This window comes from Antedon mediterranea, chromosome 5 (genome assembly GCF_964355755.1).
Source record: "Antedon mediterranea chromosome 5, ecAntMedi1.1, whole genome shotgun sequence".
NCBI classification, from domain to species: Eukaryota; Metazoa; Echinodermata; class Crinoidea; order Comatulida; family Antedonidae; genus Antedon; species Antedon mediterranea.
In genome coordinates this window covers 27154263-27171667 of record NC_092674.1, presented here as the reverse complement: position 1 = coordinate 27171667, position 17405 = coordinate 27154263, and the positions used below count along the sequence as shown (strand labels likewise).

The 17405-nt window shown below is 32.2% G+C and overlaps 1 protein-coding gene across 1 annotated transcript in view; it reads left to right on the top strand.

Annotated features, from left to right (window-relative positions):
• The window catches only part of LOC140050167 (protocadherin Fat 4-like), a 71957-nt gene that overhangs the window by 24862 nt on the left and 29690 nt on the right, over nt 1-17405 (top strand). The window contains exons 2-4 of the mRNA XM_072095238.1: nt 12294-12842; nt 13101-13302; nt 14990-16087. Of these exons, the coding sequence (XP_071951339.1) occupies nt 12294-12842; nt 13101-13302; nt 14990-16087 (1849 nt within the window). The remainder of the gene's footprint in view (nt 1-12293; nt 12843-13100; nt 13303-14989; nt 16088-17405) is intronic.

Sequence of the window (17405 nt, the reverse complement as noted above, 5' to 3'; positions counted from 1 at the left end):
GTCGACATATTGTATAGGAATTGCATTGATTGATGAACATACAGCCAAGTATAATAAATAGTATAACCTGTCACCCATTTAGTGGTCATAGATTTATTATATATAAAATATAGGCATAAAGTAAACAAATTAATCTATCATGTAAAGTGGTAGAGATCCAATAATTTTTATCTTTAGCTTGAAGGCATTTTAATCACAATGTAATATTTTTTTCCACATTTATCAAGATAAGTAGAAACGATGTTTGATATCACAGAAACCCAATGCAAAGTATTATCTGCAATGCTATACATTATAAATAAATTGATTTGTTCATATTGTTTTAAGAATATCACACCTGTCATTAAGAAATGGTTTCGTAGAGTGCACTGTGCGTAGGTGTAACAACCAATTACAGTTTACCTGCATTTACCAGTACTTACTGTGTGTCCAGGTAAACATATATAATCCAAAAGTTATTGGTACACTTTAGATTCAAAGATAATATAACCAAAACAATATTGGTATATTATTTCTGATTGGTTAAAAGCTTGAATGACTTTTTCTACCTGCTGTTGAAACTGTGTATGTCTTGTCGTGCGAGGGTAAAATATGCTAAAATTGGCACACTCGCTTTAACAACATTGGTTGTACTCTGTTGTAAATGATATGTCAGCTTATAATATGAATTAAGATCATATAGTGAGGTAGCTTGCCTATAGCACGGGATAGCTGCCTTGTTGGTGCTCTCTGAATTGCTAGCCCTCCACTGGAGGCAAATTAAGAGCATTCTTCATACGGTAACACACCAGGCTAGGCACACCTGAGAGATGAGAGGACACGAGAGGAGGCACGAGATGGGAATGTTGTTCACTCGATAGGTGGTCCTATTTGACCGGTTGACAAACTTTGAGGAGACCTACTTAGTCAACTTGTTGATTCAAAATTGAAGGCCTATTTTAATCCAAAACTGCTCATTCTGTGGTTAATAAAATGGAAAAAATGTTGAAAACTGCAATATTCAAACTTCAAAATCTATAAAAATTAACCCTTTTCTACTATAATTACTTTAATCTATTTCATACCGGGGTTACCACTATTTTGGAGGGGAGTTTTGTTTTGTTCTCTTGGGAGGGAAAAGGGCAATGTCGGTTTATCCAGGTAAGCAGCACTCATATATAGACTGCCAACACTGGTTTGTGTAGCTTGCGTCATGTGATCTGTGTTTTTTTTAGGGACATAAATGCTTCCAAATAACAATTAGGATAAAGCATCCTTTGAAAGAATCATCAATGAGACATCTGTACAAACAGAAACTGAATAGAACGACAGGTTTTAATGTGCTCAACTGTCTGAAAACTATGTCTGGAACTAGGTCATATTGTAACCGAGAATCTGATCTAAACTAGTACGAAACACCTTTCTAATTTCACCAATTGATGTCTTATTCATTGGTAAATATATTCTTCAGCAGAAGTGTTAATTGGTGTTCAGATGGAAACATTTATGAACAGTTCAAATGTCATCTAAAGTTGAGAATTGGAATGTGTTAAGAATGTGTTTTAGGTAAATTTGAGACATAAACTTAAATGAAAGAAATCAATTACTCAATCTTTCATCTGTTTTCTTTACACGTTCATTTCATCAACTAATTATTTTGATGTCAAATTGATTTAGTAAAGGTCGGCCGTTGAACCAGTTATTTTAATGGCATCACCCCTTATGGTTATTTCCAACATATGAAATTGCCTAAATAATTGTTGCTGTAGAAACAATTGACAAAATAAAATCCTGTATTGTAAAAGTAAATTTTATACCTTGGCCTAAATGTTTCTGACAAAAGAGCAATTATTTTGATTATGAAAGAATTAAATTTACAAAAAATGGGTATTTCTAAAAATGTAATTTTAGTAACATTTTTTTGTATCATTTTAGAGAATATGAAAGCAATGTTATACCAAGGGACCTAATTATAACTACACAAAAAGAACATTTTCCCAGAAGTATACTTAAACAGTTGACAAATTTCAGTTAGGTCTATAGTTCTATAATTATTTGGCCGCTTTGAATTTATAGCCTCGAAAATAAAAGTATTTTTATTTTAAATAATTGATCCTCTCAGCTTGTATCTATGACCTAGTTTCATACTTAAAGATATGTTACAATAAAATTATTAATAGTTAATGTCACAGTAGTAATTCAATGTTTCACCTGCAATTACCCTTATAAATATATCTATTCATTTCAAGCCCTCAAAACACTTTATGTTCATTGGTAGTACTCTCAGCGGCGCCAAGCTTTTACTAATGGGCTAACACAGTAAGCACTTTGCACTGCTCTTCACTAGCCTTGTCTGCCTTTTAGATTAGCCTATCTGATAATTGTCTACACTGAGATCTAGACATCTGTAAAGTGGTACTGTACAAGCAGGTTCCGGATTTAGTGTGGTTCTTCCACAGAATTGCACAATATCATCGTGAGCTTTTTGGCCTATTTACCATCACTTTTTATGCTAGTCTCTAGTGTAAAAGCCTACATATCATTCAGATTCAGAGAGTTTTAGTCCAGTCATCCATGCTTTCTAATAAAATGAATATTATGTAATATTTACTTTTAACGTTAATCACTTTATTCCCTGAACTTTGCAAAACATTATTTTTAGTTTCTGTACATGTAGGTAAAGCATTTAATCCTTGTCAACTATGTAAGATAGAGTATTATTCTTCAATTTCCTAATCTGCGTCAGAACAAGCTTTTGTCCAGTTTGCCGTACCATTCATATTGATAGATAAAAAGTACACCATACCTTTTGTGATGATGGTTTTTGGAACAGTAGATTATTGATTAAACTAGGTTTGGATTGATCTTTTAATCATAGGGGTTATCATTTGGTTTTTCTATATTTCCTATGTCGTGACAATTTTTGAATAAATCCACTGTACTGTGGGTACAATATATTAGAATATAACACAATAGTACCAGTCTTATTTTATAAATAGAGTTACTTGTTCCATAACTGGACACAGTAGTACTTGCCCAAAATTCTGATTTTCAGAATGGAATTTTAAAATAAAAGAAGTTTTTGTAAAAATATAGTAGATGAAAGTTTAAAACTCTCTTTCTTTGTTAAGGTTTACTTTTAAAAATACAACTAAAAATCTGTGGGAATGTTTAGGGTTTAATCTGAAGAGGTACTTATAATTGTATTGGGCTGCTCTTTACCTCTAATAAACCCTATTCATAAGGCTACAGGTACCCTCCAGTGGGCTAGGCTTAAGATTCCCAGAGGGCCAGATGGTTAATACAATGAATCGGCCATTTAAGTCCGATATTCTTTTGGTTTATAACAAGTTTTAAGCTTTTTATTATTAACATCTTCAATACAAATGCTGGCGTATGTCTCTTACTATTCTTTCATTTATATTGTACAATTAATGGTCGGTCATTCACTTAAAAATATTCTTAATGACCAAAACAAGATGGTAGTCCTACTAAATATATTACTGAATCTAAATGAATGTGTGCTTAACATCTATTTTCCATTAAAGTACCAGGTGTGGAGTTCATTAAGGTAATGCTAGTATTTTTTAATAATAGAAACAAAAACTGTTTCCAACTTCATGTTGTATATTATTGTAAAAAACAGAATTTCCATTTCATTTTTTATATCCTAATAAAGTCAGCAACTGCCATTGCAGCTAAAAGTTGCAATGATTGGTTAAATGTCGTTTGGGTGTTTTGACCGTTATTTTCAAGCTGCCATTTAACCTGGTGCTGAAAATTTATCCTGTTTCTACTGCCAAAAAATTGGTGTCAAATTATTCACAATGTTAATAAATAGGACCATAGAAACTGAATGTTTTATACACCTTTATCAATTGTTTGTTAGGAATTTCCCTAGAAAATGTTACTGCGCCATTTTACTTCCCCTTTTATCAAAAACCATGCATAACAAGGCAGCATGGAAATGAATAGAGCAAACAGTTTGTTCAAATGACTTTAGAAAACTTATTTACATTGATAAAAGCTTAAATGATCTTTAGCAATGTCATTGTCAATTAAACAATGGGGTATAGAAATTGTGTGGAAAATAGGTGGATTCCTTTCGTAATTGACACATAATATTTTAGAACAATGGTTAATTACAGCCAACCCACAATTAAGGTAATCATGGGAATCTATAGTAGTAGTCTGATTGATGGGTGTACAAAATATGTTGAAAATAGGCTACTTTCCATTTCAGGTTTTAGATTAATAGTGACAAATTAGAATTATTTACATTGTCAATCATATTTCAAATTATCTCATTGCTGAATTTGGTATATAATAGCCAATAACCTTGATGAATTAATTGAAATAAATATATTTCTGTATTATATATATAATTTGATAACTGCATTGGTTATATAATTCATACCTAAACTAAAGTATAATTTAATGGAATTTACTGAAATACTGGAATATATCAAGCTGGTTGTAAAGTAAACTGTTCTAGATTGTGGTATGGATCCAAGAATATTGGAGTACTGTGCTATTATTATGTATGCATAGAGACTCTATTATAATTTTCTTTTGTCGTATTAATATCTTTAATCTACTCCTCCTGGTAGGTCTATTGTTCTCATTATCTTGTCAAAGAGACTCATCAATAGTTTGATTGATGCTTGTTAACAGCTTCTACTAGAAGTCCACCACATTGCTTGTTAGTGATGCCAGTGACACTTCCATAATTAGAAGTAAAATGTCACTGGTTGTCATCATTTAAGGTTATGAGTATGAGACTCCATTGTATGAGTTATGTTTAAAATAATAATGATATTATTAAAGTAAAGGGTGTTAGTGAGAATGGATAACAATTGGACATATTGTTCTTAATTTGTGTCAATTAGGGGTTATACAGTATGATACAGCCTGTGCATCTAATGATTGCCTATGCTTTATGATTGTGCAATAGTATACAAATAATGAATGTTTATGAGTGCAATGGTACAAATAATGGCACGAGGTGAATGATGAAAGGTTATATCAACGAGGCAAAGCCGAGTTGATATAACCTTTCATCATTCACCAAGTGCCATTATTTGTACCATTACACGAATACAAAACATTCATTATTTGTTTTATATAACATCTAGACGTTTTTTTTTCGTACACAAAAATGTTTCAAAAAGTACTATTTAACGATCGTTGAATAGTGCGTACTATTGCACGCCATGTGACCCACATTCGTCCAATCAAATGACAGGAATTTATATAGGCGTTATATAATATATTTTAGTATATACAACCCCTATTGAGGGGACACCTCCAACAAAATGTCCCCTTAATAGAGGTTGGCTGTATTATTGATTGGAATGATAATTAGTTCTATTAAAATGCACTTAATGGCCCTAGCATCAATCATAGGCACTCCTGTAATTAATGTCTATAGTAACCTTAAGGTTGTAATTAATTACTGAATTAAATGCATTCTTTAATCACATCTTCATTCAGTTGTGTGATTAATGTTGTAAAAATGGCAGAATGTTTAAACAAATTTGTATTATGGCATTGATTTTTTTTCTACTGCAAGTACAATAGAACCCTTATTAAGGAGACAGTTTCAGGTTTCAACAAGGTGTCCCTTTAATAATAATAATAATAATAATACCACATTTATATAGCGCCCTTTTCATGAGTAATCATGTTCAAAGGCGCTTTACAAGCATTTTTTGGGATCAAACACGTATGGAAACATACTCCCATAATGCAGCCGGTAACCAGCGCAAAGTTGTGTCTAGATCTAACTGGGTACCCATTTATACACCTGGGTGGAGAGAGGCAACGTAAGTAAAGTATCTTGCCTACGGATACAAGCAATGCGGCGAAAGTTGGATTCGAACCTAGGTCTGACGATCGGTAGTCCAACGTCCAACACACTGCGCCACACGCCCTTACTTAATAGGGGTTGGCCGACATATATTGTCCCTTGTTCATTTCGTAAGAGGGCTTCTACTGTACTTCGAATGTAAACGCATCTATAAACTGAAAAGTGAAGTTCTGTAGGACTGATACTGTACTCTCAGAAAGCCGACATACTCTCAGAAAATTCCTAGGCCTATCATCTCTAATTTTAAAGTGGTCCAATCCTACACCACACTTGTTTATGATAGTATCTCTTTGCTCTGTTCAAGTTATTTTAACCTGCTTGAGTCATGCTATTCAACGTTGAGATAAAATTTAAATTTTCTTAAAATTTAATAGTGTTTAAAAGAGATTTATTTATGTTATAGACCCCCAACTCATGTTCTATTTGTGCTCATAATGATCTGGAATACGGTGGATAATCACGTTACATATAACCTTGGATGTCCGCGTTCTTCTTCGTCCCTGCGGTGCCTACTGGCCTACGATACTTAGACCATGTTTAGGTTAAGCTGGTGGCATTACATATCTATTAACAACAATTATGAATATGTTTAGATTTAATTTGTATTTCAATTTATTCTACAAATATTTATTTTATTAAATAATTGCACAGTTAAAAATAACATTTATTTAAGGAGCCTTTAATGTTGGTATAGATGATTGATATGACTTTCTTTTCACAAAAATACAGTTTTGGTAACATATCAGTGGTATAAATTTGAGTAATTAAAGTTAAATTTAAGGATTATACAAATGTTTAGTTATTTAATAACAAAAAATAATACATATTTAAGAAAGAGTTGTTCAATTCTGAATTTGATATCGTTCTTATAATTAAAAGATAAGTTTCTTAGTTGGAAACAATTTTCAAATTTCATTGTTTATATTTATCTCTTCTGGGAAATGCATTATCGTTTGTCCAATTAAAGGTAACTATTAAAAAGCTACAATGGTCTGTAGAAAGGGAAGTACAGTTTGTTTTTGAGTTGGTAGATTCTGAGATCATCGGCCACCCAAGCAATAAGGTTAACGGAATGTGAATTGGTCATAGAATACCACATGCAAATTCCAAATCAGAACATAACAATTTGAAACTCTTTCATTAAAATTAGAAGGTTATCAAACAGTCATAATAACAAGAAGAGTAATGAAAGTACAATTGAGAAAATGTCAACATTATTCTAACTGCAGTTACTGCAGTAACTACATTGTTTACTGCAATAACCTATGATTTTAATTTGTTTATGATGCAGTAACTGCAATAAACAATACCTGTTTTTGCATGATGTTTAAAGAGTGAACAATTTTAGTTACTGCAGTAACTGCAATAACCAATACCTGTTTTTGCATGATGTTTAAAGAGTGAACAATTTTAGTTACTGCAGTAACTGCAATAACCAATACCTGTTTTTGCATGATGTTTAAAATGTGAACAATTTTAGTTACTGCAGTAACTGCAATAACCAATACCTGTTTTTGCATGATGTTTAAAGAGTTAACAATTTTAGTTACTGCAGTAACTGCATTAACCAATACCTGTTTTTGCATGATGTTTAAAGAGTGAACAATTTTAGTTACTGCAGTAACTGCAGTAGAATTATTTGAACAATCCATCTTTGGAAGTTTAAACACATAGAATGTTTAAGTTTTTATTGTAAACCAGGATATTGTAAATGTTGCTACCCTGGCTGGAACCGTGATGACTATGTTCATAATAGAGCTATAAGTCCTTTTCAAATTTCCTCATGATGAGACTGACCACAATACAGGTTTTACCCTGTATGTTTATCTAGACAGACAAATGCGATTTAAACAGGATTACTACAGAAATATACAAGTAGGGACTTCTAAATTCCACTACACTTTACAAGATTAAACAGCTTAGAAACGCTCACTGCTCTCTATCAATACTAAAAATAAAAAATCTCCCCGCGATAATGCACTTTTAGGAGTTCATTACAATATCTTTCATCTCATAGTCAAGTTGAGAAGGTTTGTAATCTTTATACTTAAAAATCTTTTCTTTTGGGAAATGCTTTTTTGTCTAAAATCGTGTAATACGATTGTTTAGTAAATTGTAATCTGTTACTGTTGTGTAATCCCATGTTTTTCTCACGGTTTCTCTAGTTGGGAAATATATAAATTCTAGGTTAATATTTCTTTTCAGATATAGTACCTTTTATAATATTTGTTCTCAATTAGTAGTAGTTTATTTAGTTAAAAATATACACATCATTTTTGTGGTTCATGATAAAACCTATTTAACCCACATTTTATATATAAATTTCTTTTTTTTAATTATTTATAAATGATAGATTATTGGTTTTGCTATAATGTACCAGTGGGTTTAAATTTTAGATTACATACAGATCAAATTTTTAATTAAAAAGCACAGAAATGGTTAATAAAAACTTATATGTGTTTGTTGCATTTTCAGAGCTTTTACATAAGCCATATAATCTTGGCAATCTATAAAATTTTTATCCAATATTTAATAAAATATTGGCAGAATCAGGCTTTAAATCCTTCAACTATTTTATGGCAGAAGTGTCGGTATATTAAAAACAGTTACAATCAATAGAATGTTATAATGGGTAGGTTTTAGCTGATCTATCCTTATCCATGCATTGTGTTTTATAGACTTACTGTATGTTTGTTAATTAAAGAAGTAAGTACTTGTATTGTGAAAGTACCTTGAGGTTTTACCATTGTTAGTATTACTAATATACGTATGGTTATTAACATACTCTAGAAGCTAAATCCTAGGCCCTCAAAAACGTGTGAATCAAGGTGCTAGGCTCACTTATACTTGTGCATCAAGGCATGACTGGAAAGGTAAAAAATAACTTGTACTTGAAGCGAATTAAATAATTTGTTATCTATTATGTAACTCTTCATTATCCCATACAGGGGGTGCTTATAAATATAGTAGGTTGCGTTTGATTGTTTTCTTAAATTTCTATTTTCTATCTCATCTTAAATGGTGCAAGAAAGATATTTTCTTTCGTTTTCCTTCCATATTATTTAAAATTTTAAGATTTTTGTAAAAAACTAGTATTGTGCCACAGGTAGAGTACAGGTAAATAAAATAAAACTGACCTCACAAATTTCAATAAACTATGAAATGAAACCGACACAATCTTGTTCACATATTTATTATATCATAAATACCACCAAAAGTTGAATTATAACGTTATACTATTATTGGATGACATATTCTATTGAATACATATTTCCTGTTAAATACTAGATTTGTAAATAATCCAGAAAACACAAGTTTTAGTAGAATGTTGTTTATTGCAACAATATCAGATTTATTGATCCCGAAAATTGAACAATAGTCTACAAGTTGGTCTGGGTTAGAGACTATTCATACTTTCAACTCTCACATACTTTAATGTTTACACCCTAAATGTTTACACCCTTAAATGTTTACAATTCTTATATTATAAAGTACCTATATTTCTGACTCTACACGTTTGTATATTTTAATTTGTGCGAAAATTAATTGATAAACATTATATACTAGAAGTTTAATCATCACACACTGTAATTTTTACAAAAGTATTTTTTGTTACAAACTACAAAAATTATTGATGTGTGAAAATAAATGAATTCAAAAAATAAAGAACTCATAAATAAAAATGATGAACTAAATCATAAATAACACAATAGACCGTGTTCCTCTTAAATTTATTATCATAATTTTCTGGATCATGTCGCCGGGCGACTTTTTCTTCTCTATATTTTGATCTCCATAGCGGAAGTAATATTTTACAATTATTAATCTTTCAGTATAATAATTTTCCTGGTGACAATGTGTTTATAGACTTATTGTAAGTTGTGATTTAACATATTATTCTTATATATAAAAAAACATATACTGTATGCATATGAAATCCCAAACATAGAACCCTATTGAGAGGATACCTTCAGAACCTAGCAATGTGTCCCCGTAATTGAATAATAGGGGTGTTGCACTGGAGGGGTTCTAATGTAAATTGTTTATAAGCAAATTTGAGCCGAAATAATCACATTTTTAAAATACATGCTTGTCTTAAAGTATCATATATCAAAAAGCTAGTTCCATCAATCTGTCAACAGAACTTGTTTAATAACGTTGAATCAATATATCCACAGTTTACCATTAGGCATGGAGATAAAATGGACAAAAGTGAGCATTAGGAAGTCCTAATCACATCCACATCGTTAACAAAACAAGTTGAACACAAATAAAATAACAGAATGTTGGTGGTAGGGTAATAGGATGCAGAGAAGTTGCACTAAAGGGCATTGCAAAGTAGTTAGCATCAACAAAACAACTTTCAGCATGTCATTATTGACCTCCGTTCATCTCAATGTAGTGTCATGTTGGCCTGAGATGATCTCACTTTAGTGTCCAGTTCACATGGGATCCTGTAGGTTAATTTATTTCATCCTAAAGTTATTCAGGTCATCCTCTTATAACCTTTGTCCAGATGGAGGTTAATTTGCATCTGCCATGGCTGCTAATGGTTTTCTTCATAATTTTAATTTTTATGTAAATCTGTAGTTTTGGCTATTAAGTTTTTCTGTAAAAGATTACTATATTTTTTTTCTCATTTCAAACAAATTTTAAGTACTCAAAATAATTTTTGTTTTACTTTTGTTATTGTTGTTGTTTTCCTGCTGAAATTAATGAAAAATATGACAGTTAATTAGACGAATACTATGCTTTAACTTTCAATTTTCAAAAACATTCTCATTTCTATCTGGCCTATTTACAAGTACAAGTTCATGTATTTTATTGAAAATATGTGTTGTCTTGTTACACATGCATGACTTTGTGAACTCTGAATAGTGTTTGATGTCATATAAAATTCAAGTTTTGGTTTGGAGTTTTTTATTGAGGAGGAAATGTCATGAAGTTGATATATTTTCTTCTTTCAGACATAATGGAATTTCTCGTTAAAATTCAGAAGTAAAATAGAAAGATGTAATCCCATTCTTCTTTTGATTTAATGTTCCTTTTGTAGTGTGAAAGTCATTGTTGTTTATGATCAGAATTGAATGATTTTTGCTCTTTAAAAACTGAGTAAATATTCTCAAATCTGTCTTGCCTATTCTTGTGCCCCCTTTGGATAGTAAATCTTAACAAACGAAATAATAAAGATAACATGTTTGATTAATTTAGGATTTTTGCTGCAATATACGAGTCTACCATAAAATTGTTTTATTACACTGTGCTATTATTCATATTTAAATATGTACATTTAAATTATTAGTTTATTAGACAGATGTTTATGGTTAGTTAAACCATAGTAAATTTGTTTAGCTTTTGTAGAGGCTTTTTCATCAATTGTTATACAGTATAAGTTGATTTTATGGCAATATAAAAATGATAACATTTCTAAAGCTCTCTACACTGTCAAAGTAGTTTGACAAGAATGGTAGGTGTGATGTTCCCAAACATGGTAGTGATATGCTCAAATATGGTAGTGATATGACATCATCATATCCATTGTTATGGGCACATCACACTTATGTCACATAAAGTTTAATAGTGATAGGAATAATAGATAGAAAATTGATAACTTTTTTTCTGATAATTTTTCCTGGCAGATTTCAAATTTAAAAAAAGGCTGTATTCTGTTTTTAACATGTTGTTGTTTAAATTTCTCTATAAAGTGTTTTCGTAAAAGTATTGATTCTAGGAAGAATCAGTTTTGTGTTTATCTGTGTGTAACTTGCTAGCTGGGTGCAAGGTCAATACCTATATCGGTTTCTATGATCTTGTCTCAGAGGACTGATTCTAATATTTATCCTTCATTAGCTCATTAAACACAGGAATCTGCTCCCTTGCTAGCTTGTACAATTTCTTTTCTTCAACTATATTATGGTGCATGGCCCATTGGGATTCAATTATTGCTCTTTTTTATTTGGTAGTAAAAAGTAGGCCTCTGACTCTCACTGGCGACTATTACAAAGTAGCTACCATTTTGATAAAAATAATAGTTTATACAAAGCATCTTGTTTCAGATAAAATGAAAAGAAATTATAACTAAAATTAATAGTGACATGACTTATTATATTAGAAAAAGCTAAATCAGAGGTGAAAATTTGAAGTTATTAGTCATAAATGAGTTAATAAATCACAAATTATAGCTGCTTAAATTCTTTATGCTGGCCTTTGTTCTTAATCATCCACAATAAAATGACCCTTGCATGCCTTGTCGCAATTATTCTGAAATGATCTGTTTGAACCTTTTGACCAGAGTAAAAGATGTTTAACACCTTGTTTAAATTGCTACAACCAGTAAAATTAAATCCAATTTGTTGAAAAATTAAGAGTGATTGTAAAATGGATATTTTAAGAAAGAGCTATTGTTAAATAAACTCTTACTAATGGTAAACTGTTTCATCTTTAGGTTGTGATAACAGTTACAGATATCAACGACAATGCACCAGTATTTGAGAAAGATTCATATCGAGTCACCATCACAGAGAATGCATCTTCAGGCAGCCTCTTAACATCTGTCTCTGCCACTGACATCGATAGCACTGGTGCCATCAGCTACAGGATTGTCAATGGTGACCCTGCTCTCTTCCAAATCGATGCCTTAAGTGGAGAGCTCCGTACAGCAGCAACTTTAGACCGTGAGACTAAAGAGGTGTATCGATTTTCAGTTGAGGCTTCTGATGGTACGTTGATGTCAAGAGTTTTGGTGGAGATTGAGGTTAATGATGTCAATGACAACGATCCAGTATTCTCAGAACCAATTTACTCCTTTAATGTGCTAGAAGATGATGTCGTTGATACCGAGATTGGTATTGTATCAGCCACTGATAAAGATGAAGGAAGCAATGCTGAGGTGGAATATTCCATTGTTCAAGATGGGGGATTTGGTGAAGATTTGTTTAAGATTAATGCTGAGTCTGGTGTCATTTATCTGAAAGAAACACTAGATTATGAATCGGTATGTTTATTATTTTCATTATCTTAGACTATTTTATGTCTACGTTTACATATTTTTTTGGAATATATATGACTCTGAATGAAAGATACCCCTTAGTAAATGGTACAGTCATTCACCCCTTCTTTTCTGAAACATTTAATAGTAACATTAAATCTCTTGACCAATCAACTTTTGAAACATTTTAAAGTATTATTGATATGAAATTTTTGCAAATATTTGTTTATTTGAGATATTTATTTCACAATATTTTCCTCCTAGCGGGCTTATTATGCTCTTACTGTTCAAGCAAACGATAAAGGTTCTACGTCTCGCTCTTCCACCGCAACTGTCTACGTCAGTGTCTTTGATGTCAACGATAACTCTCCTTTCTTTGTACCTGATCAATATGAAAAATGGGTTTTGGAGAATACTTCAATCGGAACACAGATTCTTCAGGTCACTGCTCAAGATGCTGATTCTGGTGAGTTTTAACATGCTAACCTGGATAAAGTGACATTGTTATTTAAGAAATTCAAATATGCATAGCATATGATTAGAATTTAAATCATTTATATGATGGTGATAAAACCAAGTCAATTCACATTACCAAAGAATAAAACAAACAAAATATATTCCACCAGGAAATTAAAATTGTATTTCCTTTTGTCATTCATACAATCGGCTGTAAAAATAAACATGATTTCAATATGTCAACGAAACAGTAGCAGAATAGTGCTAGGCTCTGTTACGACTAAAGTTGCATGCAGGCTTTCCAGTAGGGTCATGCTGGTAGCCTAATGACAATTGCTGATAGCACCTTAGGGCCTACGAAAAACACGTTTATACCACAGAAGTAATAACATTTGTGATACATACAAACTAAACCTGTGAAAGTGCTTATATCTGTCAATTATTAATTTATGTCAACTTCATTTTTATGTAGGCATGCCTGCCTAGTTCCTCCTGGTTATAGCATGAAGTGTGGAGAAATCTTAAAGCCCCATTCCCTATGTTTTTTAGATCTAATTTAAGATCACAAACTATATTTAATGTAAAAATAATACTATATGGTCCTATTGCGATAACTTTTTTCGTCTTTAAACGGTTAAAAATGTGAAAAATAAGTCGATTCTAATAATTATAGCGGCCCGCTATAAATCCCAAAATGCATTGCGCGCGGATTGATATTTTTGTTTTTCACCTGTAATTCGCCCACTTTTCGATCGATCGTGAGGCCAAAACAAATGGAAGACTCCTAACTTTTCAGCGAAAATACCGGGTTTTCCCCAATTTGTATCAACGGAGTCTGGCAAAAATAGAAAGACAATTAATGCAGCAACTATACAACGTCAGGCTAGGTATATAGCTCGCGTACGATGTTCGTACGTTACCGATGTTTACCAGCTAGGCCTACAAAACTAAGCCTAGCTAGGCTAGGCCTAAGACCGTCCACGAGAGGTCGATCGCCGCGAGCTACTTAGGTAGTGCATTGTTTCTCACTTTTTATCATAATTTACCATAAAACGTACATTTAAGACAAGGAATGACATGGTTTAATGTTTTTAAAGTGATATATATGTATTATTTTCCAAAAAACGTCCAAAATTGCAGGGAAGGGGTCTTTAACAAAACAATATGTCTGGGCCCGGATAGTGATGCAATCCCAGGGTCCTAAAATTATAATAGTATTGCTCTAATGCATCATAATCAAATATTATATTGTACTTATGTGTAAAATTATACCCTAAGGTTAGGAATATGTACCCTTTTATATCAAGTGGGGCTTTTAATATTCCTTAAGTACAATTAGTACTTAGCCTGATCTTTGTTATTATTTCTTTTGTCGAGGTAAATCGATCCGTTCGTATCCTCGATAGAAATTACATAAGGTAGCTTGAATAGGTAACTGTTGGTGGTATTTATTGTACCTATACTTTGGGAGCAAAGTACTTGAGATTTTTCCAAATCATTCCGAATCAAATCTTGCGTATAATTTTTGCTATTGGAATGCTTGTGATCTCATATAAATACAATTTTATAAAGTTGACCCTTGATTTTCTGTGGAATTGAAATCGTAATTTAATGACATCTGTTTTTTGTACTAATTTTAGAATACCATAGTCTTTTATTTATGTGTTAACAACATTTGATATCCTTTTTATTTTTAGGTGATAATGCCATGATAAAATACTCCATTACATCTGGTAATTCTGGTAACCTTTTTACTGTGAATGATGAAGGATATATTTATACTAACAAACAGCTTGACAGGGAGTCTAAGGCTTTCTACAACCTCGCTGTCACTGCCACTGATCAACCAAGTGATGCCTCAATGGCAAGATCTGGTACTGCACAGGTGTCGATCCTTCTTAGTGATATCAATGACAACGCTCCACAATTCACAAATCTGGATGAAATTTCAGTTCCAGAAAACACCATCATTGGTTCCGTTATCATGGTCATTCGTGCCACAGATCCAGATGCGACAGAGAATAGTTATGTCAGTTATAGTATGTCTCCGGTTCCTGGTGATGCCTTCCGTTTAGATGCAGATGGAAACCTGCAAGTGTGGGGACAGCTGGACAGAGAGAGCATCGCACAATATACATTGATGGTGATTGCCAGCGATAAAGGGCAACCAGTGCAGAGTTCTTCAATGAACATTGCTGTTGAGATCACTGATAGCAACGATAATCCACCAGTGTTCCTGGTTGACTCTCCTCATGTCACAGTGTCAGAAAGTCTGCCAGTAGGTGTGGAATTCCTTGAGGTAACTGCCACGGATGCAGATGAAGGAGCTAATGGTGAACTCATCTTTACAATCATAAGTGGGAACACAAACAATGATTTTGGTATTGATCCATCAAGAGGCATTCTGTACTCAAGGAATCGTTTAGATCGCGAACGTACATCCAGTTACACAATCACCATCCAAGCTGAAGATAGCAGTAGATCACCACTTTATGCCACCACCAACGTCAACATTGATATCTCCGACGTCAATGACTACACACCAGTCTTCCAGGATTCTCCATACACAATCAACGTGTTAGAGAATGCCCAGAGTCTTCCTGTCATCATAAACCAGATATCTGCCACCGACTTGGATTCCAATTCTAACAGTCAACTTACATACAGCCTGGTTGGCAGCTATGATAGTGCTCTTTTCACTATTGACCCTTCTACTGGATATATAAGCATTGAACAAGCCTTAGATAGAGAAACGACAGAAACTTACAGCTTAACAGTCACTGCAAGAGATGCTGGTAAGTGTTATGTTACCTTTTTCTATTTCATGCTTGGATAAACCGACAAAAGCGCATACTCTCCCGAGGGAAACCTGCAAAACAAAAATACAACTATTAGTTTCTGTAATATTCAATATAATCACAGCATAATATATCTTACTTTTTTCTAGCTCCTTCCTATGTTAATGCCATTTACTATTTTATTGTTATAGTTTTATAATAAAAAAAAGAAAGGAAATAAATTTGAATTGAATATTTTCCAATATGTGGAAACAGGTAAACCTTTTGTGACAACACTGTGGGAAAATGTATCTTTTTATTTTATATTCTACCCGATTAAAATCTTAATCTTATAGTACTTGTGGTTTTATATTAGGAAATTATTCTGTTAATCTGGTAATTTGTAAAAAGGGTGAAATTTATTTAACCCGAGTTCAGACTACTGAACAATACGCCTAAAGTAGTTTCTTATTACAAATACGCTTTGAAATTGAATGGTACAATCCTCAATCTATAATCCTCAAAATTGGCACGCAAATTATAGCTAGAAGCAAATACTTAATCACAAATGTATCAACAATGAAGTACTCCTTTGATTTTACAAGTATTTTCCACACATAATCTTAGTTCTGGGTGTTTATATATTTACTAAATCTACTATATAAAGATTTCTTCTTGTTAGCCTTGTTCACTGCCCTTCCTTAAGGGCGTAGTGATTTGCGTGAATGGGATAAACCCTTGAGTTTGAGTTCAGTCACATTATTCCCAACTAGATTCTGATCAGGGTGTCAGTATAGTTAAACGTACTGCCATTAAATATCATTGTGTTGATCTCCATGAAAATAAATAATTAGAAATGTAAATGACTATAGAGTAAATGCCTGCATTGACATGGAAATGTGTGTTTACTTATAACAAATCGCGCACAACTTGATTCTGTTCTAATTATTATGAAAAAGATTTGTTTGTCTAAATAGCAGCAGCAAAAGTGTAAACTCTTCATTTCAATCATTTGGCTGTCTTTAAACATTTTTAATATAATATAATTTATTAACTGGTAATACTCTAATTATTAGTCAGTATTCTACTACTGTATATATAACACATTTTAAATTAGTTCTTCAGATAGCAGAGAATTGAGTTGTCAAAAATCATGTAGTTGAATTAGGAATAATTCGTATAAACTTACCATTCATAATAATAAGAGAATATGGATGATTGAGTACCCACCTTCAATGTTTATACAGATGTATGTAGTTCTTTATCATTATCTTTGGCATGTCATTTATTTATTTCAATTTGTGTGACATCATGATCCAGAATTTTATCCCCAACC